Here is a 27,869-nt window from a genome sequence, read left to right as displayed (position 1 = left end):
ATGAATCACGATTATTATGAGCGGGCAGCCGTTATTATTCTGAGAAAGTAAAATCAAAGTAACGGAATGAAGTTAGCCGATAAAGAAAATCAGGTGCAGGTGAGGCAACTTAAAAATAAAATACATGTCAAAATCAAAATAAGTGATTGTGTATCATCCGGTTATTAATTAATTGTTTTGGTATAATTAAAGTGAAACAAAAAGCAACAACATGTTTAAAAAGTGAGTATTTTCTAATAAATTAAGATATTTCCGTAGAGTAGAAATTAAGTATGAAATAGCACGGTGTACGAGGTTATAAATTCATTAACTGTGTGAAGTTCGTGCGTATCGAAATGGCAGTATTTGCTCATTGGATGAAATACCTATTTATTGACGTTACGTTTTGTTTACCAATCACAATTCGGCAATAGTGATGTGGTTGAATCCAATTCATAACTTGACTGATTGATTCATTCGAATCATTCGTAACTTGACGATCATTAATTTCTTATTTTATTACATTTTAAGCATCAGTCATAAAGTCTTATGTAATCTTATAAAAAAGAGAATACCCCTAGGCCTTTTACTACCGCTTTTTATTCATTCTTGAACCAAAAAAATACAACTATTGAATACAACAGTCATGTTCATAACTAATCTGACTCACTCATATCATTCATCGATCTAACTAAAGATAGGGATGGGTAGAGGTGAAACGTCAAGTTGACAGATCCATTGAAGTGAGCAAATGCAAGTTTCGTGAAAGAAAGAAATTAAAAATGGTGACTCGCGTGCAGCAGGAGGTCGTCTGCAGCTGATCGGCGTCTATCCCGTTATGAGCGTCGACCTTTGAACTAAAAACTTATCTCAACCGCAGTGGAAAGCAGCTAAATCGATAACGTTTACAAAACATTGTGTGAAACGAGTGCGTCGTCGTTAGTGACGTAATAAGAAATCTCGGTAAACAGTGTGCGTGTCGCAAGAAGGTCACGACGTTTCCTTCCCTCCGTCTGATGGTGATTAGTGTTGTTGAGCTCTGACACCGCCAGGATGTGGGAGGCGGACTCGGACGGGCGCAGCGCGTCGTCGGACGGGCTGCGGCGGCGGCAGGCATGGGACCCGGACGTGGCCAGCCTGGCCAGCCAGCTCGACGAGCTGGACGAGGTGTTGGCCGAGGAGGAGGACGGCTGCGCACTGCCCTCCACGCCCGAGGACCAGCAGCTCCTCGACGCTGAGATGGCGGAGGTGCTGAAAGCGGGAGTGCTGTCCGACGAGATCGACCTGGGCGCGCTGGGGCACAACGCGGCGGAGCAGGCCGAGGAGTTCGTGCGCAAGGTGTGGGAGGCGTCGTGGAACGTGTGCCACTTCCGCCACCTGCCGCGCTGGCTGCAGGACAACGACTACCTGCACAAGGGCCACCGGCCCCCGCTGCCGTCGTTCAGCGCGTGCTTCGCCTCCATCTTCCGCATCCACACCGAAACCGGCAACATCTGGACTCATCTGCTTGGCTGTGTTGCGTTCATCGGAGTAGCTGTCTTCTTCCTGACGCGGCCATCTATTGAGATACAGACACAGGAGAAACTCATCTTTGGTGTGTTCTTCATGGGTGCTATCGTCTGCCTCGGCTTCTCGTTTGCCTACCACACCCTGTACTGCCACTCTGAAATGGTGGGGAAGCTCTTCTCGAAGCTGGATTACTGTGGAATAGCTCTGCTGATTATGGGTTCCTTTGTTCCATGGCTGTACTATAGTTTCTACTGTCATTACAGGCCGAAAATTATTTATTTATCTGTAGTGATTGTCTTAGGAATCTTGTCCATCATAGTATCCCTGTGGGACCGTTTCTCTGAGCCACGCTTGAGACCTCTGCGTGCGGGGGTGTTCATGGGCTTCGGTCTATCAGGGATAGTACCTGCAATCCACTATGGCATCACAGAGGGCTGGTTCAGCCAGGTTAGCAAGGCCTCCCTGGGCTGGCTAGTGCTGATGGGTCTACTGTACATCCTGGGGGCCATGTTCTACGCCCTGCGTGTGCCGGAGCGCTGGTTCCCAGGCAAGTGTGACATCTGGTTCCAGTCGCACCAGATCTTCCATGTGCTTGTGATCATGGCCGCCTTCGTGCACTACCACGGCATCAGTGAACTGGCATCATACCGTGTTACTGTTGGTGAATGTTCTATGCCCCCATCCAATATCGCATTCTAGCCTACTCAGTATCAACATGTGATAGTAGACCATAGATAAATATAAGTAGATACATAACAGGTTCAGAAGCCTCTTATTTTACCAGTTTTTGAATCACTTTATATATTTACAGACTGAAGACAGGCTGTCTATAAATAACAACTAAGCTGTGAGGCTGAAAATACGAACTTCATATATATTTTTTAAATTTGAATAATTATTGATTTGTTTATGTAAAATATAACATTGTGGTTTTTTACGCTGACCTTTAATGTAGGTTTTTATTTATTGTTAAATTAAGAGAGTTAATAACTAAAAAAATGCTGCCAGTTTGTTGAAATATTGCTAGAGTGTTGTAGGTTCAAGGTCTATTCTACTGCAGATCAGTCCATGGACTCACTGTAACATACAATCTGAAACAGTCAATGGGTGGGTGCTTCCTCAAAGGCTTTTGGGCTTTGCCATAGTCTCTACTCTAGGCAAGATGTCTCTTTTTTCCTATCAGTGTTGACAATTTACCTAAACTCTTAATAGCCTTGGCTCCAACATCATCTTCTAGCATATATTTCAGCACAGTTTTGCTTCGCACATATTTCTTTATAGTGCAGAGAGCACTATTCTCCCATAACGTCATTTTTCTGCTTCAGCTAGGGTGGAAATTGTCACACATTGCACCTAGCTGCCAAATTCTTCATCTCCTCTACTTAGAGCCTTTGTAGAGGCCACAGATTTTCTTACTAAAGAATTCGGTACTTAATTGATAGTAGTAGTTAACTATTACCCACATTATTTGCACCTGTAGAATCTGTAGATGCCTTAAAATCTACTATCTTCTGTATGGCCGTGACCCTACTTTTTTAAATCAAATCCCTGCATGCATTGTCTGTAATGTTCTTTGTTCATTAAAAAAAATGTCATATAAAATTGTTATCCACATAAGTATAAAGAGGCGTTGTGGGGGCATAATTTATATTTCAAAAGTGCATTGATGAAAAATTGAGAAGTCAACAGTATGCCAATAGCCTGGAAGTGATCGAAATAATCTGGCTAAACTCTAATTTAAAATTGTTATCTACATAAGTATAAAGAGGCGTTGTGGGGGCATAATTTATATTTCAAAGTGCATTGATGAAAAATTGAGAAGTCAACAGTATGCCAATAGCCTGGAAGTGATCGCAATAATCTGGCTAAACTCTAATTTACTAGTATTATACCTTTTATCGTTTTTTTTCCTTAATGGAACATTACAGACATTGCATGTAGAATGGCCTATATGTTTCGCTCTAGTTGCTTTCAGTGTTGAAGAATGATAATTGTATTTTTTCATCCTAACTAATATTATAAATGCGAAAGTAACTGTGTCTGTCTGTCTGTCTGTCTGTCTGTCTGTCTGTCTGTCTGTCTGTCTGTTACTCTTTCACGCCAAAACTACTGAATGGATTTGAATGAAATTTGGTATACATATGGTCTAGACCCTGGGAAAGAACATAGGCTACTTTTTATCCCGGAATTCCCACGGGAAAACTTTTTAAGGCGAAGCGAAGCGCGCGGGAACAGCTAGTACTTCATATACACACACTCTATTTAAAAGCATTGATATCTCTTTATTTTTATGGTCTTATAATTTGGCTAGGAATGGCTAGGATTCTAGTATTTTTTGTTTAAAACTTGATACAAAGAATATTGTATTTATCTTTAAACTACATTGATTTTTCAAGATAGAGAATCTCTTAGTTTAACTTTTTTACTGAAACTTGGATATTAGTATATTTTTCTGTTTTATATACTACTTCTATCTTTATAAAAAATATATTTTATTCATCTGCTAAAACATATTTTGTTATATTTTTATTACATGCTTACTATACTTTTCAGTGCAATCAAATAGGTACTGTGGACATAGAATTCACATTCCATGCTTTTTAATGTCTCATTATTCTTGTAAACTAGTTTGAGCTTCTCATATCAGTTGGCAAAGAATGGGTGATAAAATCCGGCTCGAAGGACCAAAATATGTATCTAAAGATTATTTTTTCATGAAATTGTATGGTCTTGGTCGAGTGCATACATTCGTTAATTACGTATTTTATTGTCATTGCCTATTTCTCTAACATTCTGTAGACTATAAAGTGTTAGGACACTAACGTAGGGCATGTATCTCTAAAAGGTAATATTTCTTATACTTATGAATAATTAGAGGAAAACTAATGAAAATATATTCTAAATTGTTGTAAGTGTTCATACATTATGTAAAATTTTATCAGATAACATAGAAGGGAGTTGTGATTTTTCTGCAAGAGTTGGAAAAAACATGTTGTTTCAGATGTGTGCATATGAAATTTGTGTGTTAAATTGCTTATAGTTTAGTTTTAAAAATAGGTAGCCATTAAAAGCGATATTGTGAGTGTGTCACGTCACATCTTTGCATCTGGAAAAAAAAAAGTAAAGTAAAAGTTAAAATTGTTTATTTGCACATAAAACACATAATACCTAAGTAAAATTTAAATCTTATTTTACAAAACAAAAAGTATTCTTGCGCACATCTTACATTTAAAATCACAAAATGAACAGGGGCCCCCGAACTAGGAAAATAATGGAATTGGTTTAAAACACAAGAAGTAGACGATAATAGAGTCGAAAAATAAATAAGTACTTTTCCTTTCCCTGGACTTGGCCAGATGCATTGATTTGATTGAGTTAAAAAAGTACCTTTTCCTATCATTTACCCAGTTTTGTGCTGCCTATGAAAGTATAACTATAGTACACTATACATACAAATCATGTATCTTGATCTTGCTTGACTAAACCGCCACCCACATCTTTGGTAGTTACCACAATAGACGAAATGCGAAATAGCGAACACCAATAACTCGGTTCTTGCACATTCCACCCCAAACAGACCACAACCCTTCTAGTGGGACTAAATAGTGTATACCGTGCGTCGGTTATGAGCTTATGAGTCAAGATACATGGTTCCTAGTGTTTGATTATAATTAATTATAATCAAAGGTTCCTAGTGTACCTGTAACTACAATTTTATCTGTACTTCAAAAATCTTTGATCGTCAGAAGTGACTGTTAAAAGACAATATTACTATCAAAACACATTTTATATTTTAATTTAGTTGTATTTTTTATTATTGTTAGAAATTAGAAATATTAAGCTTGGCTTAGTCTCTTTTTGGATGACTAAACATCTTTAAAAGGGCGCAAAAGTTTTCATTATTATTGTGATTTAGTTAATACCACAGTTCTTTCATTGTTAAATATTTCTGTTTGTATGGTCGATTTATGGAACGACGAAATTGATTATGTAATAAAGTATTTAAATGAAAAATTGTTTTTTACTGATTTATGGAACATAATATATTACTTATGATAAGACTAATCATAGGTTTCCCTGGATTACATTAAAGTGTAAAGGTGCACATTTTACTTAAAAAGACTTTAAATCTACTGAGCAAAGAACAATATTAAAAGAACAATAACTTATTTTGTAGGTATTACAAATATATTAAGGCCCTGTTTCACAATGTCTGGTTAGTTGTGAGATAAAATACATGCCGTCACTCTCTGTTTAATTTTTTTGACAGTGACAGCATGTATTTTACCTCACAGGTAGCCACTAACCAGACATTGTGAAACAGGGCCAAGTATATTACATAGTTTTTTTTCTTCACTTTCACTGTAGGGTTTAATGTGCCACTATGTATAGGCATCAGATATCGTAATCATAATAGCTCGTTATTCTATGATAATAGGTACTGTAAGCTTTACACTAAGCATTAAGATAATTTGTTATTCCTGAAGAAATTAAGTAGGTAAGTACTAAAATGGTACCATTTTTTACTTATAAATCAATATTAGTAGCTGGTTAACCGTTACTAATATTGATTTTCTAACTTCCTTAGTAATAAAGTAGGTATGGTACCTATTAACGCCTACATAAGCTATTGGAGTGGGTAGGTACTTACTTAGATTGCACTTCATATAATTATTGTAAGAAAATCGATACTCCTCATTAAACTTGCATGAAATTGCAGGATTAGTGCCAGCTATCTAACGGTGGTATCGATCCTGTAGCTATGACCTTTCAACCTTGGACAATGACACGGCTGCATGAACCTACAACATTCAGGAGGTACTTCAAAACAGTAATTGTATTTGCATTTTGCGTTAGCTAGGTGAAACGACAAGCTTATTACTTCAATATACTTAATGATTTATAATGATTGATTTTAATTATTTTTTATTTATTTACTATTATATCTCTAAGAATTGAAATTATTTTTATTAAAAATCGATAACATATATGTTATGATATGTAATTAAATCATAGGCAATGTTAACTTAAAATGTTAATTGTGGTTATTTAAATTGTTATTTCTATTCTCATGCAATGTAATGTTAAATTATAATGTTAATGCAAGGCAATGTTAATTTATAATGTTAATTGTGGATACTTAAATTGTTATTTATATTCTCATGCATGCTGTGTTATTTTGTGCTACACCCAAAGCGGTAAAATTACATTGATACTTTTATTATTGTACCTAAGACTAACAATATACATGTAATTTAAGGCAATAAAGAACTGAACTGAACTGAGCTTGATCTACAGATAATCGGGCCTTATGGCTGTGGCTATATTATAATAGTTTTCTTCACGTAAGTAAGTACCATAGTCTTCACACTTTTTAGGAAGGGTAGCTAGTACCTACCCGAAAAGGCATTTTTTTCCAAACAGAAAAATAATTATGTATTTAGGTAGTAAGTATACTTATCCATATACCTACAGCAAATACGTTATGCCAACATTGCCAATCATCTTGGACCCCAAAGTCAAAAAAAAACAAACTCTTCTAAGTTTTAATTCGTAGCACCTTTGTTGTAGTCGGTGCCGGTGGTTCAAAATAAGCTTTTTTCTGGCAACGTTACAGGATGTTTTATGATTTAATTTGTTTAGACTATTTCAAACAGCAGACACTCACGTGCTAGATAACTTATCTACTTGTAGGTACCCTGTTTCCAAAAGGTCAATCATTGTCCGATACTTAAATTATTTGTATTTATACCTATTACTTTACCAAGTAAATAAAAACATAATGAAATGGGAAGTTAGACTAGGTAAGTATGTTCCATTGCATAGGAAAATATTAAAATAATCCGAATAATATATTATACTACTTAAGTATTTAACTAGTAACTGAATCTACATATGTAGCTAAGTACCTACCTGTAAATATTAACATTAAATTCTAGCTTTGGACCACTCCAGCCTACTAAATTACAGGACGATCATATCATCTCTCATAAACTAATGTAGGTTTTACTACCACCAACCACGACTAATTCTCAGCACCACGTAACACCACTTTACACCTTACAGCAACATCCATTACCGGCTCTCTTTCTTTATACAAAATCATGCACTTACAAAAGCATCAGTGCACCTACATAATACCTACGTAACTATCGTAATTAGTAGCTATTCTAGGCACGTGTTAATACGTCACGTGTTTCGCTTCATTCGTTGACATTGAGTGTCGATATCGTGTGATGTGAGTGCGGATTGCGCGCGAGCAACACGCATGGACTTTTAATACTTCACGCATTTTGTAATGCCACGTCAACAAATACATACATAGGTATATGAAGTTATGCCCGTTACTACCGCGATATTTAGAATAGAATAGAATAGAAAAACTTTATTCGACACAAAAAATTACAACATGAACAGTAAAATAGGTTACAAAAATACTTAATTAGTTACTAGAAAAATAAATATTAATAAATGCGTAGGTAAGGTACACTAGGTGCTAGTTGCTGCTCAGTGTCGAAAAGGACTCCAGACTCAGCATGTGCTGATTGCAAATGCAATCCCCGGGGATATAGCGCTGGTTTTCACTAAGTAACGGAATAGCTCTAGGTCGAATGTTATGGTAACTCCAACATCCTTTCGTTGCGACTTGCGTTGCTATGGGCTAGTTAAATGCATAAATAATGTTAACCATGCACTAGGGATTGCATTTGTAATCCCGCATGCAAACGTCCCGTAATCCAGCAGGACTAACTAATATTTAGTCTGTGCCTCGGGAATAGCATTCCGACATTTCCAACATCCCCGAGTTAAAAATCTAAATGAAGATGTAAGTACTTATAGGTAATAGGTATATGTTTAATAATTTATTGTGATGTAATTATTGCGATTTGCGGTGCACACCCGATCTTGACGCGGTTAAGTATAATAAAATAAACCTACCTATAAGTATATGTAGTTACCATGTCATCAGTACCGGCGTTAGGGTAGGGCGCGGTTGGGCGACCGCCCAGGGGCGCCGGACTTTAAGGGGCGCCGTTAAGCGGCGCGCCTTAAAGTTAATGTGAGTACTCGGAATCTTGGTCTTTTTTGTACAATTTAAAACAGATTCCAGAAAAAGACGACCTTATCAAATTCTGTAGTGATCTCCAATTGAAATTAAATGTAAATTCCAAATCAGATATATAGATGGATGTATATTGTGCGATGAACTCGTAAGTCTGAAATCGTTTTTGCCTGATCAGAAAGTGGTTACTCCAGTTTTTGTTTGAAATTTTATCAAAGACCGCAACTTACAAGAGCTATAGGGGAACCCGGGGTAAGACGGGGTCGCGGGGTAAGACAGGGCCACCCACATATATGCAAAACTATACATCTTAGGAATCTGAGTAATGAGCCAATAGATAGGCTCAAATGATTGACCTTTAGTGCGCCAGTGACAGCAGGTGTGAGCGCGTGCGTTTTTTGTGTTAGCTCAATTGTTTGTTTTTCCGTAGTGTCTATGTTATTTTTGACCGGTAGAAACAACTTCACAACACAGTAAGTAAAACTGCCATTTTTGGTAATTGTGTGTTTTTATTTAAGGTTTGGTACGCTTTGTTTAAATTTGTGCAAAATCACTTTAGCATTGAAAGTATAATTTTTATGAATTATTTTTACAAAAAATATAACGTGGGGCAAGACGGGGTATTTTTTAAGGGGCAAGATTGGGTACGGATCAAGCTTGGTTAAGTTTTTTTTTTCTCCAACCCGATATTTGATATTGAAGAAGGGCTCTAGGGCTTCTAAAAGGGCTTCATGGAAGTTGGCTAAAAACACAAATCAGATACTGCCTACGAAGAAGAATTACAACGAAGATGACTGTGTCTACCTCTACTGTGAGGATATCAGTCCTACTTTAAATCTAGCAAAAACTGGGTCGGATGTCAAAGGTGCAGGCGTTGGGCTCACACTGCAGGTGCTGGTGTTGACGATTAAAACACAGAATAAGTACCCCGTACACGGGGCAAGATGGTTTATTTCCCATTTTTTACATTTCTTAAAAGAAGTCAATTGTAATAATTACTTTTTTGGAAAAAAACTGTGCCAAAGTGTTCGTAATTAAGTTCCTAATGAGCCATAAATAATTGAGAACGTTGTGGTTATAAATAGGTACCTGTTGTTTTTTTTTTATTTTCCCTTAGCGATCACGTCTTACCGCGGGGTCCCCTATCCAAATGTTTGGATAGCATTACGAATATTATTAACTATTCCCGTAACGGTTCCTAGTGGAGAGAGGAGTTTTTGTACGCTTAAGCTGATAAAAACCTATCTGCGATCGACAATATCTCAATCTAGATTGACAAACTTGGCAACTTTGTCAATCGAAAATGAAATTGCTGAAAACATCGAAAGAGTTCGCCGATAGAAAGGATAGAAAAGTAAAATTTTATTAGTTTTTTAAATAAATGTTTATTTCTTATCATAAATGGTTATTTCATTACTATGCTTCGCCTTTTTTCGTAATTTATGGTTATAATAAAAATTAAAAAGTTATTAAAAAAATAATATGACAGTAAAATTATGGGGCAATTTTTTGTCAAAGGGGCGCCGTAGAAATCTCGCCCAGGGCGCTGGTAGTACTAAAACCGGCACTGCATGTCATAACAGTTAGAATTACTACGGTCTACGAGTACTCTAGGAGAATCTAGCTAGATAAAATAGAAGTAGGTACTTAAGTAAGTACCTATTTCCGTATTTGAGATCACCTTGAAAATAATACAAAAATATCTAGATCTGTCGTGTCGAGTTAGTCAAGATTTTAGCACAAAAGTTCCTATTTCCTTAAACGGCTAATTTAAAAACCAGTTATTAAAATTTCGAGAAGTTTCTAAATTAGTATATTCGCATTAGTTCGTTTACATCAGCTCCATCTACGTAATAGGTATCTACATAATATAAGATATTGTTAAATTGTGGTCTTCTTGTATCGCCTCGAATTTCCACTTGTCCAGTCTTCCTGTTTATAATATTATGCATATAAGTAGATTGATATTGATACTATAGGCAACTGTACAAAGTATTTACTAACATTCAGTCATGGACATAATCCACTACTGAAACCTTGAAAACGCTACGAAGGTGCTACTTTACCTACCAGTAGGTATTATCGAATTAAAGCTAGACGTCCTGTTGTTACTAAATACCTACCTAGGTACCAAGGTATGATGTAAGTACCTACTAACTAACTAGATAGATACACTGCTATAATGTGAATTTCTTCCTGAATTTTACTTTTAGTTTTACTACAGATATTACAGAATGAGATCAAGGCCGCTCTTTGTTGACATAGTTCCAAATATCGACTGCCTAGAACGGTCTAGAGATCCTTAACAACCAAACACATTAGACATAAGACAAGGGTCATATGACTCATATGGCTGCATCACTTCATGCTAATTGTTCTAGTCTAGTACCTACCTCACTAATATTCAGTTCCACCTATTTCATTACGACTAGGTCCTATCCAATATTTAGTGCTGGTATCTAGATTCTAGTAAGTATCTGCCTTATTTTCACGCTGCCTATTTGGATTTAGGACCCCTGTAAAATGAAAATAATCTATTCTAAGTACATCTAGGTACAGTCTAGCTAGACTAATAGATAATAGAACTCCTTTTTTACTCTTATATGTTATCGTGAAATAAGGCATTCAATAGACCCAATGTATACCCGAGCGTTTTCAGATTGAACATTGTGTAGGTCTGAAAAGCAATTTGAATTACAGAATTTTCTAACATATTTACCACTGTAGTAAATAATTTCCACAAATAAAAAAAGTGAACATCGCCTTTGAAAAAGGTTCTGCTGATCTAGCCCCACCACTGAAACCGCTATTTCGAGAGCAAGCTATGCAAAGGGAGACAAGTAACTTTACGTTCAAATCACGTGCGTACGCTCGGAGGCTCGTAGATAGGAGGGACGGCTGTGAAGCCATCGCGATGCATTGGAAAACGTGAAACGTGACAGCCATATTGTTAGTGGGCACCCTTGGGTCACTCTAGCTTATGAAAAACTAAGTTTTATACAAAATGTAAGTACTCTATGAATGGATACTGTTGCACGGAGCTCTCGTTAGTTCGTTTTTCGCAATCTAGAGTAAACCCTCTTGGACTGACGGTAGGTTCAGATGTTTTAATTATGCTGGGCCTACGAAAGGGTTTGATGGGTAAATTTTGATTTTTAGAAGCGCTGATAGGTCAATCCTACCGACATCCTAGTATGGGTTGTGGAGACATAATAGCTAGTGGCTTGAGCATATAATACTTACATATATGTAATATAAAATAAGTAAGTATATTTATGTATGTATTAGTCTTGGACATGTTGGACTAGTCTAAATGTACAATAAATAACAAGTAACATGTGCAATGCGATAAGATAACAATACACTTCCCGCTTACGGATCTACTTTTATCCTTCATGACATCATTCACAATATTCTCGAGTATCAAAGCAAAGTCGTCTCGTAGATGTATGTACCTCTCCCTAGGTAGGTAGTGTACCTATAGGTCGTTTTTACACTCAGATTTTATATCAATTTTTGATTATGTTATGATTATGAGATAGGTCACGAGCTAGGACATGATCGAGCCATTCAAAGATTAACTAAATTCACCCATTTCGTTACATTCTTATATCCCGTAGATATGTATAATGCTATAAGTAATGTATTTTTTTTAGGATTAAGTAATAAACTACTTACACTTTTTATTAAATAAACCCTAACTCGGTGAGCTATGGCAGTGACTAGATCTCTCTCTTTAGGATCGCTTGGTTGCGGATGCGATCTTTCAGAGAGACTCCAAGTTATTTCCTTATACATAATGTATATTGTGTTAGGTCTGTAATAAATAACTACGGATAATAGGTGTGTTATGAACTTAATATGATGATTAAGTGGTCTACCTTTAATGATAACGGGTTTATTTATTGTGTGTAATATTTCTGTTTAATCTTGCCTTCGATAAAACCTACTTTATCTGATAATCATTTAGAATTCGGCGAAATTGGGTTAAAAGTTACTCAATGTTCTACATACCTACTTCTTATCTACCTGTACGTATTAGGTATATTATGGATAGATACTTTATTTATGGCTTATGATTATGAAGCATGTGCAAAATCCTACTGTACAGTGGATTAATTAGTTAACTATGGGGTAAGTATCTACGTACGGTCAAGGGCAGAGAAACTTGACACCCATCTCATAGGTAGAAAGTTATTTCTAACTAATAAAGTGATCAAAATCACGTATGACTGTTTTAATTATCTTTCCCTGGGTAAACCTTGTACCTTACTGCCACCCTACATTATTAAACAGGCTACGTTCTCCGACCAACTAACGTTTTATCCCGGAATTCGAAGCTTCCAGACCAGACTAGACTACAGCTGGCTTTATCATGAACCCACAAATAAAGGGGAAGAAAACCAAGTGGAACTGTTGCAGCGCAATATCGAGTGTACCTTAATTAAACTGACCAATCAACTTTGGGGGGACGAAATGACAACTGAACCAACCAATTAGAACGTGGGAATCGGGTACAGTCGCCTTCCGCCATCTGTAATTATCTTTTACCTTTTCTCCCCATTGGATAAATGCATTGTCATTCAACATCCCCGTCTCTTTCCCCCGCAGGTTCGACGAGAAGGAGAGCATATCTGGCATGCAGCAGCTCAAGTCCTCGGTTCAGAAGGGCATACGAGCCAGGCTGTTGGAGCTGTACCCGACGCTCGAGAACTATGTGGACCAGGTGCTGCCGAAGAAGGATACGTTCAGGATTGTTAAATGGTGTGTAGACTTCTTAGAATGCCTGTAATGCCTGCCCCATGGCCAATGGGGAAAGGATAGCGATTATTAGCTAGTCCTATTAGTGGTCAGTCGCTGAATGGTACCCAGAGTGAACCGTACAAAACTGCCACACCAGTCGAAGAGGTTTATTTATGCATGTCTTATTAGGTATAGGGTTTGCGGGTTGACTGGCAGAAAATGCTTTTAGTATTGTCCATCCTTTGTATTTTATTTTGCAATATTTGTACAATAAAGAATTAAATAATAATTAGCCGAAAGTCAGCTCATGCGCTCTCAAAATTTACACCAGCATTCATTATACTGTTATTAAAGGATACAAAGCATTTAAAACCTGCAATAAAATAAAACAAAAAAAGGCTAATTAAAAATGCCTTCCTCGGCTTCGCGTGTGAATTTTCTGCAGCATGTGAGTTTTTGCTGCACAAAAATCAACATAAAGCCTACCGTACGAGACACTTGTGTTATTAATTGCCTAAAGCAGCCAACTGACGCTAGCACAGGAGCGGGGTTTTCAGCAGCCATGCGATATGGAAGCCTACTGAACACTGGCCCGGTGCCAAATCTAAATACAAAGTTTCACCTGAAAAACTAATAAAAACCAGTCAGTGTGACGCTGGGAGAGCGTACTTTGCACTTGCTATACAGGCTGTTTTTTTAAATTATTATTGTCAATTAATTTCCCGAATACAGTTTCAATTTTTGTTCCGCTAGTCGCGCACTCTAATTTACAGATGACCTACATTGTATGATTTATATTAATACTAGCTGTTCCCGCGAGCTTCGCTTCGCCTTAAAAAGTTTTCCCGTGGGAATTCCGGGATAAAAAGTAGCCTATGTTCTTTCCCAAGGTCTAGACCGTATGTATACCAAATTTCATTCAAATCCGTTCAGTAGTTTTGGCGTGAAAGAGTAACAGACAGACAGACAGACAGACAGACAGACAGACACAGTTACTTTCGCATTTATAATATTAGTTAGGATTAGGATTAGGATTAGGATGTAGGTATTTAATATGTAGGTTTACTTTCTGTACGTTAAATATCCTTCCGAGTTCGTATATATCGTACTTAACTATTTTTTACCTTAACTACTCTCTCGGCATTTACTTAAAAAGCACGATGAATAGAGAATATGTAAATGTAACTATTCATATCTCATGTAGGTAACGTGTAAACTGTAATAGATCAAAGAGGCAAGCCCAACATAACCGCCGGCCTCGTAGAGATCAATACAGTTAGTCCAACAGCAGTGCAGCCTATTTTAGGACATAAGGGTTCTACGACTTCTAGGCTTATCGGAACTACGTATAAGTATAGGTATGGGCTTATGATGTAATTTTGTGTCGGGACGTTACGCATCATGCAGGGCTCTTCAGGAATATCAACATATAGTTATACCTACTTTGTACCATGAGTTCATACCTACTTAGCTACTTGACTGAACTAAAGGTACTTATAACTTTAAGTCAGCTTTAAAAATACTTTTAGTTTGTTTGTACTTACTTACATAAAATCTGTAACGCTGCTTAGATTAGACCTAGCCGACTCGGTTGTCGCTATTAGCTATCACATAATCATTATATTGATAGTTTTAATGCTCTTAATGACACACTACAAAACATAATGGCAGATTTTCCTTCTCGACTGCTGATCTGATGGCACTGACTGACTGGTTATACAAATAAATACGATCAGTTATTTTTTAATGAACACTATTTAACGTTCGTGACGTCTCTAAGTACGGCAGATATAGGACCTTTTATCCCGGAATTCCACGGGATCCAAGATACCGTATATCTGCGAAAACATCGGAAACTTTTTATAGTGAAGTGGAGGTCGCGGCTCACGCTGTAGAATTAACCGTAGGTCTCTAATCTAACTACTATAAAAATAAATACTTAACGTGTAATTTATTTTTCGTGTTCCAGCCACGAGCACGTGGAGATAATGGTGAACAGCGCCGGCGAGCTGCTGTTCTTCCGGCAGCGCGAGGGGCCCTGGATGCCCACGCTGCGCCTGCTGCACAAGTGTAAGATCTACATCATCATCATCACGACCCATCACGTCCCCACTGCTCGGGCACGGGTCTCCTTTCAATAAAGGAAGGGTTTTAGACCTACATATAGTCAAACACGCTGGCCTAGTGAGGGTTGGTCGACCACATCATCATCAGCCAATAATCATCCACTGCTGGATATAGGCCTCTCCCATATGGAGCGCCACAACACTCGATCCTCGGCCTTCCTCATCCAGCCAATGCCGGCTACCTGCCTATGATCATCAGTCCAGCGGGAGCGCGTCCTACCTAGCAAAGCGTACCTAGATTCCTAGCCATGGATATACTTGTCTAACGTGAAAGCAACCTGAGATAAATATTGTGATGTGATCCGTCAACACAGGAGATATGAAAGTTTTAAACATAGAAATCAAACATTAAAGTATCAAACCTCTTTACACCCAACCTCCTTCTCCACAATACCTAGTATCAAACCTCTTTACACCCAACCTCCTTCTCCACAATACCTAGTATCAAACCTCTTTACACCCAACCTCCTTCTCCATAATACCTAGTATCAAACCTCTTTACCCCCAACCTCCTTCTCCATAATACCTAGTATCAAACCTCTTTAGACGACCGAATGGCGTAGTGGTTAGTGACCCTGACTACTCAGCCGATGGTCCCGGGTTCGATTCCCGGCTGGGGCAGATATTTGTTTAAACACAGATATTTGTTCTCGGGTCTTGGATGTGCCCGTAAAATGGCAATAGGCCCGCCCCCTATTACATTGGGACTAACATAACACTCTGGCGAAAAGTGGGTGCAGCAATGCACCTCTGCCTACCCCGCAAGGGAGTACATTAGTACAAGGCGTGAGTGCATGTTTTTTTTTTCAAACCTCTTTACACCCAACCTCCTTCTCCACAGACCCATTCTTCCTGCCCATGCAGCAAGTGGACAAGGGCGCGATCCGGTTCGTGCTGAGCGGCGCCAATATCATGTGTCCGGGGCTGACGTCACCGGGCGCCCGGATGTCCCCCGTGGATAAGGGGCAGGTGGTCTGTGTGCTGGCTGAGGGGAAACAGCACGCGCTGGCTGTTGGCATCACGGCCTTGTCCACTGACGATATGTGAGTTTTTTTGTTCTTTTTCTTTAGTTGTTTTGAGCCAGTGTTTTAAACTATAATAAGTATGTAAGTACCTAGGTATCAGTATCAGATAGGGTTTCTGATTTCTCGACCTATTTTCGTTCTCGAGCTTCGAGAATTCTCGAGCCCAAATTCTCGAGTCTTCTCGAGTCTCGAGCCTTTCTAAGAAAACCTTTAGAAAAAAGCCTTAATTAAAAAAAAACACTTTATCTTATGAAAAAAGCCTTAATTTAAAAAAAAACTCATTTTTTCACTTTGTCAACTTAATCACAAATAAAATACTTTACTAATACTCATAATTAGCTGTCTAGCTAGCTACTGATTACTAGTACAAGGTGGGCCAAAAGTAATCACCCCAATGGAAGTTGCTATCATTTGTGCCAATGGCCGCCAATTTCAAATCAGTTTTGATATTGGTGGACTAGACAAATGCAGAATACAAGTTCAGAACCCGTGGAGTGATATACTCCCCAAGAACGCGGAATAATTGTGTTTATTCAGTTTTCGGGTCGCCTTTTTTTCGTTTTATCTGTCATTTTTCCCTGCAATATCGCCCGATTTAACCGTTTCAGACAGTTTTTCTGCGGTTTTTTGAAATCCAGTGTTTATGTGAATAAACCCGTGTCTCTGGAAGCCCTTAAGGACAACATTCGACACGAGTGCGAGAATCTCTCGCCCGAAGTTTTCGCTGAAGTGATGAGAAATGCCATAAAACGATGCCCGTATCGCAATCAATTGTGACGGCGCTCATTTGGCCGATTTAATGTTCTCGACTTTACCAATAAAATTGTAAAGGTTCAAATAAACATAATCAAAAATAAGAATCCAAGTTTTTCATTTAGAAAAAAACTGAGAGCCAAACAACATCGGATGACTTGGCGGCGCAGGAAAATTCGATTTGAATATTTTTAATTTTTATCTCAAGGCTCGAGAAATTCTCGAATCTTCAGATTTTTTTCTCGTCTCGAACCATAGAATAGAATAGAATAAATCTTTATTCAAAGAAAACAACTTATGCTATTACATACATCCCACAAAACCAAATGTTAATATGGTTTGACTGTGGGAATTTCTCGAATCTTCTCGAGCTCGAGAATTCTCGAGCAGAAACCCTAGTATCAGAGTATCGGCTGGTCAGTAACTGATAAGTTATCTGATTCTTACTACCCCTCCATAATTTATTTAAAAATTGTTTACTTTCTCTTGTCATTAAATATATTGTTTTTGTATTTACAGAGCCAAGGTGAACAAGGGCGTCGGTATTGAAAATTGCCACTATCTCAATGATGGCCTGTGGCAAATGAAACCAGTAAAGTAAATGTAAAGGTGTAAATTGTGGATTTCCCAATGTATTTAACTATATTTTAAGTTTTATATATAATAAAATTTTGTTTAATAAGTAATAATTGTTTAGATTTATTTTCCCTTATATTTAGTTAGAAATACTAGAACATAGTTAGGTATTATAACTACGATTATTTAATTGCTGCCTTGTTGCCGCACTTGCAGCCACTTAGAATGCCTCCTTCTTCCGAGATTCAATCACTAGCAGTAGCAGTAGCAGATTATGTGAAACGAAACGTATCGAGATAGTAAACAAACGAGATCCGATATTTTAAATGAGCGTAAAACGGAACGCAGCAGTCACCAAAAAAAATGGCGGTGGCACTTGTTAGTTCGGCTCGTCAGGGTAAATAAATATTATTTTTACTAAGAAACAAGATGAATTTAGTTATTATACTGATATATTAATATAAAACACGTATATATCTACATTATTCATAAGTTTTGTGTCCCTTTTTATTTATAAATTAAGGTTGTTTTGATGACGTTGTTGTGAATCAGCTGTTTTGTTTTCAGTTTTCGTGAAAGTTTTTACAAAACTACAAATTATAGTTTGTTTTAGACACAAATCTTTATTAGAAAGTGATAATAAAATGTAGTGAATGTTATGTTGTGTTCAAAATATAAATCAACGTTATGCAATGTGTGATCAAAACAACAGATCAAAGTTCAAAGATTCATTTGTTTTCATTTACTTTCATAATTAACTTTGTATTTGTCAAAAATTCGCAGTAGGGAGGCTGACAAATGCTGCCAGAAGACTTTATTCAGATGTTCAGCCGAAGATAACCACTCACTACACAATACACCCTAGGGAGAAAGATCCAAGATGGAAAGGTATGTATAATTTGGACGGAATATTTTGATAACCTTGAAAATCTTAACTGGCTGATGTAAAAACAAGTACAAAAGTATTGTTATCTTTTGTTGCTAAGTCAATACTTTAAAATCAACCAACATTTAAGCAAAGTCATATGCTTATATTTATACAAACAAAGCCAAAAGTATTGAAATTATTTTTAAACTGGCTTGCTCTCACATTAAAATGATGATAATTTTATTTTACAGAAGTAAATATGGAGCGTATTGCAGAGGAGACGGACATCCTCATCATCGGTGGAGGGCCGGCCGGCATGGCAGCTGCCATCAGAGCCAGGCAGATTGCCGCGGAAAAGGGAGCTGTATGTTGAGTTATGCTCATTTAATCACAAAAATAATAGTGAAGATGCACATAGAAATGATGATGGTTCATTAACATTCCATGAATAGCTCAGCCATGGGGTTGATGCCGAGAACATGATTGTATACTTGGAATATTCTTTTAAAGTCTTCTATTTTGGGCTCTACATGGCTCCTTTAAGTTCTGATCAAACATTTCAAGCAATAAGTTTGACATAGAACATGTAGGACTGTAGGACTCATGTTCATGTAAACCAATGTTTTTAGCTAAAGGTAAAATTTGTTAACAAAAATGTTTTTTAAATTGCAGGAAGTCCGAGTAACACTCCTAGAGAAAGCTGCAGAGACTGGTGGCCACATCCTGTCCGGTGCGTGTGTGGACCCCATCGCCCTGAATGAGCTGATCCCCGACTGGAAGGAGAAGGGTGCTCCGATGAACACTGAAGTCACTGCCGACAAGTTCGGGCTGCTGTCTAAGACTGGACGAATTCCGTTGCCAGTGTTTCCAGGTAAATTTATTGAGAACATTATACATATAATTGTAGATAGAACAGATGTAGATTCAATAAGCATAGTTTCTTCTCATATACTTTTCTACAATTAATATTAGACAAGTTAGCATTAGTTAGCTAATCAATATTGGTTCATTAATTAATGATCATATCATAGTTAAATATTATTAGCTAAGTTATTTCACAATCCTCAAGTTACATGTAACATAATAAATATTCTTCCTCCAGGCCTGCCGAACTACAACCACGGTAACTATGTGGTGCGGCTCGGGCACCTGGTGCGGTGGCTCGGGGAGCAGGCTGAGGAGGCTGGCGCTGAGGTAAATATAAAATATACAGTTGTTGCGATTTGTTAGTCTGCTGTCAGCGGCAGACTTAAAAAGCCCTTATTTTTTGAAAGCTAGAACTGCCTTTTGGATATAAAATTATACAATTCCGAAACAGATGATTATCCACCTGCAACACCAATGCAAATAAGTACTTTCATACTGAAATTGACTAATAAAGTAACAAGCGATGGATGAATATTAATAATACTTTATGAATAGAGACAATAGAGCAAATTGTATGATGACACTGTTTCCAACTGTGCGCACTAGGGATGGATACTTATCTCTTTCTCGTACACATAAATTGAGACGACCGAATGGCGTAGTGGTTAGTGACCCTGACTACTGAGCCGATGGTCCCGGGTTCGATTCCCGGCTGGGGCAGATATTTGTTTAAACACAGATATTTGTTCTCGGGTCTTGGATGTGCCCGTAACATGGCAATAGGCCCTCCCCCTATTACATTGGGACTAACATACACTCTGGCGAAAAGTGGGTGCAGCAATGCACCTCTGCCTACCCCGTGCGTGTTTTTTTTTATAAATTGAGAACACACTAAAAAACTTATCTTCTCCCCCGCCAGGTGTGGCCGGGCTGCGCGGGCGCAGAGCTTCTCTACCGGCCGGACGGGTCGCTCCGCGGCGTGGCCACCGGCGACGTGGGCGTGGCCAAGGACGGCTCGCCCAAGGACATGTTCGAACGAGGCATGGAGTTTCATGCCAAGTTGACTATTTTTACTGAAGGTCAGTGTCATAGAACATTTTAGGCTATAAAGCCTTGTTGCAAGCTTCGCTTCGCCTTGAAAGGTTTTCCCGAGGCACTTTCGGGATAAAAAGTAGCCTATGTTATGTTTACTACATGCGAAGAGTAACAAACATCCATCTATCACCATTGAGTACATCTGAGTCCGCGTTGTTCTATGATCTATACGAGTTCAAACGTTCACATTTTTTTTGTGCTATTACCAGACATTCACAGTCAATCTATTTATCTCCTAAAATTATGTTCAATACAATACATCAGTATTAAACTCCAATAATGTTTCGATTCCAGGGTGCCACGGGCACTTGACGAAGATGGCGAGTCAAAAATACAACCTGCGAGAGAAGAGCGAGCCGCAGTCATACGGTATCGGACTGAAGGAGCTGTGGGAAGTCGCACCTGAGGTAAAATATTAATTTAGTCACTTTGCCAGTGGGATTTTTATAGTGTTTATTGCAGTGCTGTATTTGATATTACATCCCAACTAACCCAAGAAGCGCGATACCGCAATTTAAAGGGTGGCATTTTTAACCGACTTCGTAAAAAGGATAAGGATCTTAATTCACTTGTTAGTGACTGAAATTCTAAGCCACTTTTAATATGCGACCAATTCTAAAATCGCGAATTAAAAACCATCTGTAAAAGAAAGAAAATACCTTTGTCTACAAAAGTAAAGTTAAATAAATACCTTTTAATATTCTCGCTTAATGAATGAAATAACTACCTCTGACGGCTTAGAATGCCAAAATTTGCGTACATATCTTCATTTTCTTTCCCCCAGAACCACCAGCCCGGCCTAGTCGAGCACACAATCGGTTGGCCACTAGACAAAAACACCTACGGGGGTTCCTTCATCTACCACCTCAAGCAAGCCGAGGGGGAGGCCCCATTGGTCGCTGCCGGCTTCGTCGTAGGGTTGGACTATAGCAACCCGTATCTGAGCCCGTTCAAAGAGTTCCAGAGGTTTAAGACGCATCCGTATATCAATAAGCTGTTTCAAGGTTAGTTGGTGATGTATCTTTTAAGGGGTGTGTAAGTTGTACGGAAATACTCGAAAGATCGCCACACAACGTTTTTTAAATAAAGTCTCCCCGTTTTTTCACGGCTTAGAATGTCAGTTTCGCAACACTGAAAATCATCGTCATCAATCAGCATCTCTACATACAATTTTATTCCTGATATCTTCCATCTACCTCATGTAACCAATACTGGCTACAAAGAATCCACGACGATAAAAGAAGGAATCTGGAAGGTTATACAGAGTAATACCATATCAGATAGATAGCTTGGTAAGATCTCGGGCAAAGAATCCCAACCCCTCTCACGTACAATTTTTACCTGATTTAACTTATCTTCAATCCACCAGTCCAATAACTTCCTTAACTTCCCACCAGGCGGCACCCGCATAGCGTACGGCGCCCGCGCCCTGGTCGAAGGCGGCTGGCAGTGCCTTCCTAAACCCGTGTTCCCGGGCGGCTGCCTCGCCGGCGACTCGGCTGGCTTCCTCAACGTGCCGCGCATCAAGGGAACTCATAATGCTATGAAGAGCGGTATGTAGCGTGGGACACCCCCGGGGCTCCCCACGCCGGTGTTCCCGGGCGGCTTCGTCAGACTAGGACTGAAATATATTTCGTTTGATAGTCAAGATCCATGCGCGGGGCAGTAAAGAAGCCTAAATTACTACGTCCTTCTACTATACGAACAAGAATATCGCTTCTTGGTTCATCAGAAAGCCTATCTCAGCTGTTTAAAATAACTAGGCTTGCTACTACAGCTTGGCTCTGGCTACAGGTTAGGTTTTCAGCTTATTTATATAGAATAGAAAACACAATATTTAATCATTAACTAATTCGATTTCATCATCATCATTACAACCCATGACGTCCCTGCTGGGGCACGGGTCTCTTTCTGATGAAGTAAGGGTTAGGCCTTAGTGGCCTTTAATTGGATTTACTGCATAGGTACACTAATTTATCTGTTATTTTCGCAGGTATGCTAGCCGCAGAAGCGGCCATGGATCTGATAATATCTGGCGAGGCGACGCACGAAGCCGGCGTGGTGCCCGCCGCGTATGAAGACAAGCTCAAGAGCTCATACGTTTATAAGGAGCTGAAGGTACGTTATTAAATTGTTGTAGCAAATACATAAAATTCGCACTTGTTACGACGGAAGCATATTTTTGTGTAGTTGAGGATGAATTAGCCAATTAAAAATCCTATGCTATCCTTATGTGGGTATTGATTTTTTCAACCAATTTCAGTTATATAAATAACTAGTTGTCCCCGCGCGCTTCGCTTCGCCTTAAAAAGTTTTCCCGTGGGAATTCCGGGATAAAAAGTAGCCTATGTTCTTTCCCAGGGTTTAGACCGTATGTATACCAAATTACATTCAAATCCGTTCAGTAGTTTTGGCGTGAAAGAGTAACAGACAGACAGACAGACACAGTTACTTTCGCATTTATAATATTAGTTAGGATTAGGATTAGGATTTGATTGCACATTTTCTAATGATGCAATAAAATCATTTCGTATTTTCAATGAGCCCGCAATCATCCACTGTTGTAAACTCAAACTCAAATATTTTTATTCATCGTATGAATATAATATTTTCTTCGTGTTCGGATAAGGGGGGCTCTTTCTGTCTAAGGAGAAGAACGGAGGCAAAAAACTCCTGAGCCATCTTTTTTAAAAAAATACATAAAACTAGTTGGTATACAATACTTATAAGCTTAATAATAATTATTATAATAATATGTACACAGACAGGTTTCATGGGAAAGCAAAGGTATCGACATCGGTGGCAGAAGATTAACCAATCTTCGCTTCGCCGATGATATCGTGCTGTTTTCCCCGTCGGCATCAACACTCGAACGCATGCTGCAAGATCTCAGCACGGCAAGCCTTCAAGTCGGATTGTCGATGAATCGGTCCAAAACGAAGATCATGTCTAACAGCGTGAAACATAGGGTCACGGTAGACGGTCAGGATATACAATATGTCAACGAGTACATTTACTTAGGCCAGCTAGTCTCATTCGAAAACAGGCAAGACAAGGAGATCGATAGACGCATCGATAACGCCTGGAAGAGCTACTGGTCTATGAAGCAGCTGATGAAGGGCAACCTTCCACTGTCACTCAAGCGCAAACTCGTTGACATGTGTATCTTGCCCGTCCTAACCTACGGCGCACAGACATGGTCACTGACCGAACATCAAAAGACCAGACTGAAGGTCTGCCAAAGAGCGATGGAGCGTAGTATTCTAGGTGTAAAATTGACAGACCGTGTCAGGAACACCGCACTACGCTCCCAAACCCGCATAATCGATGTTGGTGTCGAGACCGCGAAGCTCAAATGGAACTGGGCCGGCCACGTCTGCCGAATGCACCCGGACCGGTGGGCCAAGATAGCGACCGAGTGGGTGCCGGGCGACGGGCGCCGGCGGAGAGGCAGGCCGAGAAGGAGGTGGCGGGACGACCTCGTCAAATATTTGCCGGATTGGGAGGTAGCCGCATTGGATCGGGAGAAGTGGAAAATTAAAGGGGAGGTCTTTGCCCAGCAGTGGGAAAACACATAGACTATTAAAAAAAAAAAAAAAAATGTACACAGACTCCAAGGAGCGCTACCATACTCTGTCCTCGGCCTTTCTCTTCCATCCTCTAACCTACCTGTGTCTCATCTCTCACAATATGTCCTTGTATGTCCGCAGCAAGTCCGCAACTGCCGTCCGTCGTTCCACACCGGTCTCGGTCTGTACGGCGGGCTCGCCTACTCCGCCTTCTCCACCGCAATGCGAGGCAAGGAGCCATGGACGCTCAGCCACGGAGGTAAGGAGATTTAGGATTATATTCGATGCACCGTAGTATTCGCTTATAATTAGGGAGATTTATGACTGAAAGACAGCGCGACGAATCAAACTTAAAACCCATCTCATGGCCTCCAGCATGCCTCCTGATGCCTCCCGAGATATATCTACAATGATTCAACTAAATAATAAGAGCATACGACGCTCAGCCATGGAGGTATGCACTTTATTAGGGTTCCTTATTACACTTCCTAAGCAGAAAGCACATTAAATTAAACTTCAAACCCGTCTGATGAATTCCTCCAGATGCCTCCGGGCACAAAGTAGCCTTATCATGTCGCAAATGGTCAATATAGTTATGGATGTAGATTTTAGATTTATCCAGGCTATACGCCCTTGCTTGACAGTCCTAGTAACATGCATTCTACGGGTCTTCCGTGAAAACCTACTTATACATAAAATAAAGGTCAATTATTTTATCAGTTTTGACGTATGCGGTTGCTTGCCACTTTTTACTTCTTTCCGGCTACATACGGAAAACCTGTCCCATACATCCTTTGTTATTGTATTTTATAGTAATTCCATTATTATACAAACTCACTCAAACTGACTCAGGGGGCCACCCCCTTACGGCTTAGTATACCCTTTTGCAACACCCTGTATACATATATTGTTATATTTGTTTCCCAGGAGCGGACCACGCGCGCCTGAAGCCCGCGAAGGAGTGCCAGCCCATCGAGTACCCCAAGCCGGACGGCGTCGTCACCTTCGACCTGCTCTCCTCTGTAGCTCTTACTGGTACTGTAGAACCACATATAACTTGACTAGTCCTCGCTGCACTGGTCTTATAACGACGTCGCATCGATTCGCGATAAATTCGGCTCTGTGATTGGTGTAGCAAGCTAAACGAGTTTATAAGAGACTTTTGGGTTCACAATGTGTCGAAACCAGGCGACGCCATTGATCCACTTAGTCAGTCAACAGCTATTATCCTTTTGAAAATTAATTGCGCCTGGCATCGATTAGCATACAAAAAAAAATCTATTTATTGCAGTACCATAAATTTCAAAAATATGACTTGGCTAGGGCCTTCTTTTAAGTAAGAAATACCTGTACCAGAAGTCCCCGCTCCTTAACATCCATCGCTTAATGGTAAAATAATAAAAATATTTAACTTATGGATAATACCTACTAACGATTTAATTTTTTTACAAAATTACCTTAGTACATTATATGCATTACTAGCATGTCCCTAAGTTTTGATGGTAATACAATACAATAATAGACAACATCTAACATTGTTTCCCCTGCAGGCACGAACCACGAGGCGGACCAGCCAGCGCACCTGACGCTCAAGGACGACTCGGTGCCCGTCAACACCAACCTCGCCGTGTACGACGGACCCGAGGCACGGTTCTGTCCCGCAGGTAAGAGACGACAGTAGAACGAATTGTATTTATATATACCTACTTATTATAATATAGTAGAATCCTATCATCATCACAACCCATTACGACCCCACTGTAATGTCACGGGTCTGTCTCCTTCCAATGAAGAAAGGGTTTAGGCCAAATCCACTACGCTTGGCTAGTGCGGGTTGGTGGACCCCAACACAAGCAAGCTTGTGCTGAGAGAGTTGTCGGGTAGGTGTGGAACCCGATTGTCAGATGTTTTCAACCTGCCCGAAGGCCTCTGACGAGGCTTAATGACTGCTGCCAAAACGGCAACCGTGATGTGATGTATTATCCAATAATATAAACTAATTACTATAATGTTGATACTTGATACTATTACTTTGTTTTCAGGAGTGTACGAATATGTACCCATGGAGACTGGTGATGGCCAAAGACTACAAATTAACGCACAAAACTGTATCCATTGTAAGTACATTATATACCATAAATGTGTAGTAGATCTATGACCATAAATGTAAATAAAAAGTAATGACCTTATTTACAATATTTAGACAAAACTGCACACCTAGATTTAAAATAGCTTAAGTGCATTTTATGTACTCGTTCAAAAATGGCAATAGGTGTACCTATTGCCATTTACGTGAGTACCTAACAATGTACCTAAGTGTAGTAGCGAAAGACGGGTGGCTCACTTACTAATCACTTCTGTCTATCCCTTCGTGAATTACAGTCGTGAGCATTTCCATTTATATATTTTTTCTATGTTCCTTCAGGTAAGACGTGCGACATCAAGGACCCATCACAGAACATCAACTGGGTGGTCCCAGAGGGCGGCGGCGGCCCCGCATACAACGGCATGTAAACGCTATTCAAAGAACTATACATAGTACGATCGAAGTATAGCGAACCCACTTGTTTGAGCCTTACATTTTAACACAGAGATGTCAATTGTTTATTGTGAATTTTAGATTGGCCAATCAAAGTGCTCGATTCTAAGCGGTCAAATCAAAATGGCGATCTCTTAGTGTGCTGTTACGATGGCGGAAACAAAGTTAATTGATACTTGTTTTTGTACCTTGTAAAAGAAGACTAGGGAAGGAGTATGTAGTATGTTACATGTGTTTATAACGAAACCGTACAAAAACTGTAACCTATGTCTTCATCGCTATGTACAAAATGATGTTGGTAGATTTAATTATTTCGTACCTCGAAGTTTTGATTTACTTTTGTATCACTTAACTCTCTCATAAACTTGTGATAGCGGTAATGAGTGATAAGATTGGTAAAAATAATTTTAATTTAGTTAAAAATATACCTAATTAGGCTAAAATGAGTACCTACATACCTTTGACCTATATTTGAAACTATTACTACTGTAAAAATAACGAATCTGTTCTGATAGTCGATCATAGCTGAAACGGTTTTATTCCGTTTTTGTAAATAATTTCAGAGGAATATATACATACATACAATATATCTGAATATTTTTGAGATTCCCTTTTTACCTTGAAAGAGAAGTCATATTTTTGAGATTCGATATACAAATATACAATAAATCGGTCTATTTCTATTGCAAGCTATTGCGATCATCAGTTGTAAATTTATTTATAATTGTATTAACATAAATAAATTATTTTACCTGTACTAGAATGCTGAACTGTGTGTATGTTATGTTGAGATCCTATTTAGTAATAAGTGTTAATTTTGTAACTTTTACGAGATAAATATACCTTAATTTTAATAATAAATTGTTTTATTCCTCCTTATACCGCAGGCTCATTTCTTTGACAGTAGGTATACGTACCACAAAGCAAAATTAGCTTTGTGATACATACGGACTATAATATACTTGTATGTGTTTGTAGTCCTAAATTGGTTAGGAGTCCTAACTAATATTATAAATGCGAAAGTAACTGTGTCTGTCTGTCTGTCTGTTACTCTTTCACGCCAAAACTACTGAACGGATTTGAATGAAATTTGGTATACATACGGTCTAGACCCTGGGAAAGAACATAGGCTACTTTTTATCCCGGAATTCCCACGG

The 27,869-nt window shown here is 38.9% G+C and overlaps 3 protein-coding genes across 4 annotated transcripts; all 3 read left to right on the top strand.

Annotated features, from left to right (window-relative positions):
* The first annotated feature begins 74 nt into the window (after positions 1-74).
* On the top strand, positions 75-17,887 carry LOC105384171 (malignant T-cell-amplified sequence 1 homolog). 2 transcript variants are annotated; one of them, XM_048625306.1, is made up of 6 exons: positions 115-222; positions 6,209-6,306; positions 13,163-13,315; positions 15,264-15,364; positions 16,262-16,463; positions 17,718-17,887. In XM_048625306.1, exons 2-6 carry the CDS (start codon positions 6,251-6,253, stop codon positions 17,797-17,799), a joined length of 594 nt encoding a protein of 197 aa, XP_048481263.1. In that variant the 5' UTR covers positions 115-222; positions 6,209-6,250; the 3' UTR covers positions 17,800-17,887. The 2 variants fall into 2 exon arrangements, with proteins under 2 accessions (XP_037976185.1, XP_048481263.1); XM_038120257.2 differs by lacking the exon at positions 6,209-6,306 and having other exon boundaries at positions 75-222.
* Positions 509-2,710, top strand: LOC105384522 (adiponectin receptor protein). The gene has a single exon (XM_011554786.3). The coding sequence runs from the start codon at positions 1,033-1,035 to the stop codon at positions 2,185-2,187; it is 1,155 nt and encodes a 384-aa protein (XP_011553088.1). The 5' UTR covers positions 509-1,032; the 3' UTR covers positions 2,188-2,710.
* A 167-nt stretch (positions 17,888-18,054) lies between the features above and the next one.
* On the top strand, positions 18,055-27,569 carry LOC105384539 (electron transfer flavoprotein-ubiquinone oxidoreductase, mitochondrial). The gene is made up of 15 exons (XM_048625444.1): positions 18,055-18,171; positions 18,558-18,662; positions 18,894-19,006; positions 19,315-19,513; positions 19,745-19,836; positions 20,429-20,588; positions 20,899-21,011; positions 21,389-21,608; positions 22,002-22,157; positions 22,598-22,722; positions 24,315-24,432; positions 25,101-25,208; positions 25,724-25,837; positions 26,216-26,290; positions 26,599-27,569. Exons 1-15 carry the CDS (start codon positions 18,138-18,140, stop codon positions 26,685-26,687), a joined length of 1,821 nt encoding a protein of 606 aa, XP_048481401.1. The 5' UTR covers positions 18,055-18,137; the 3' UTR covers positions 26,688-27,569.
* Positions 27,570-27,869: the final 300 nt, after the last annotated feature.

The sequence above is a fragment of the Plutella xylostella genome, chromosome 14 (genome assembly GCF_932276165.1).
Source record: "Plutella xylostella chromosome 14, ilPluXylo3.1, whole genome shotgun sequence".
NCBI lineage: Eukaryota > Metazoa > Arthropoda > Insecta > Lepidoptera > Plutellidae > Plutella > Plutella xylostella.
This window is presented reverse-complemented; position numbering and strand designations above follow the sequence as displayed.

Coding starts and splice junctions, on each gene's coding strand:
- LOC105384522 (XM_011554786.3), top strand. CDS start 1,033: ATGTGGGAGGCGGACTCGGACGGGCGCAGCGCGTCGTCGGACGGGCTG.
- LOC105384171 (XM_048625306.1), top strand. CDS start 6,251: ATGACCTTTCAACCTTGGACAATGACACGGCTGCATGAACCTACAACA. Junction 13,316..15,263: donor ACGTTCAGGATTGTTAAATG/GTGTGTAGACTT, acceptor TTCGTGTTCCAG/CCACGAGCACGTGGAGATAA. Junction 15,365..16,261: donor GCTGCGCCTGCTGCACAAGT/GTAAGATCTACA, acceptor CCTTCTCCACAG/ACCCATTCTTCCTGCCCATG.
- LOC105384539 (XM_048625444.1), top strand. CDS start 18,138: ATGGCGGTGGCACTTGTTAGTTCGGCTCGTCAGG. Junction 19,007..19,314: donor TTGCCGCGGAAAAGGGAGCT/GTATGTTGAGTT, acceptor TTTAAATTGCAG/GAAGTCCGAGTAACACTCCT. Junction 19,837..20,428: donor CTGAGGAGGCTGGCGCTGAG/GTAAATATAAAA, acceptor CTCCCCCGCCAG/GTGTGGCCGGGCTGCGCGGG.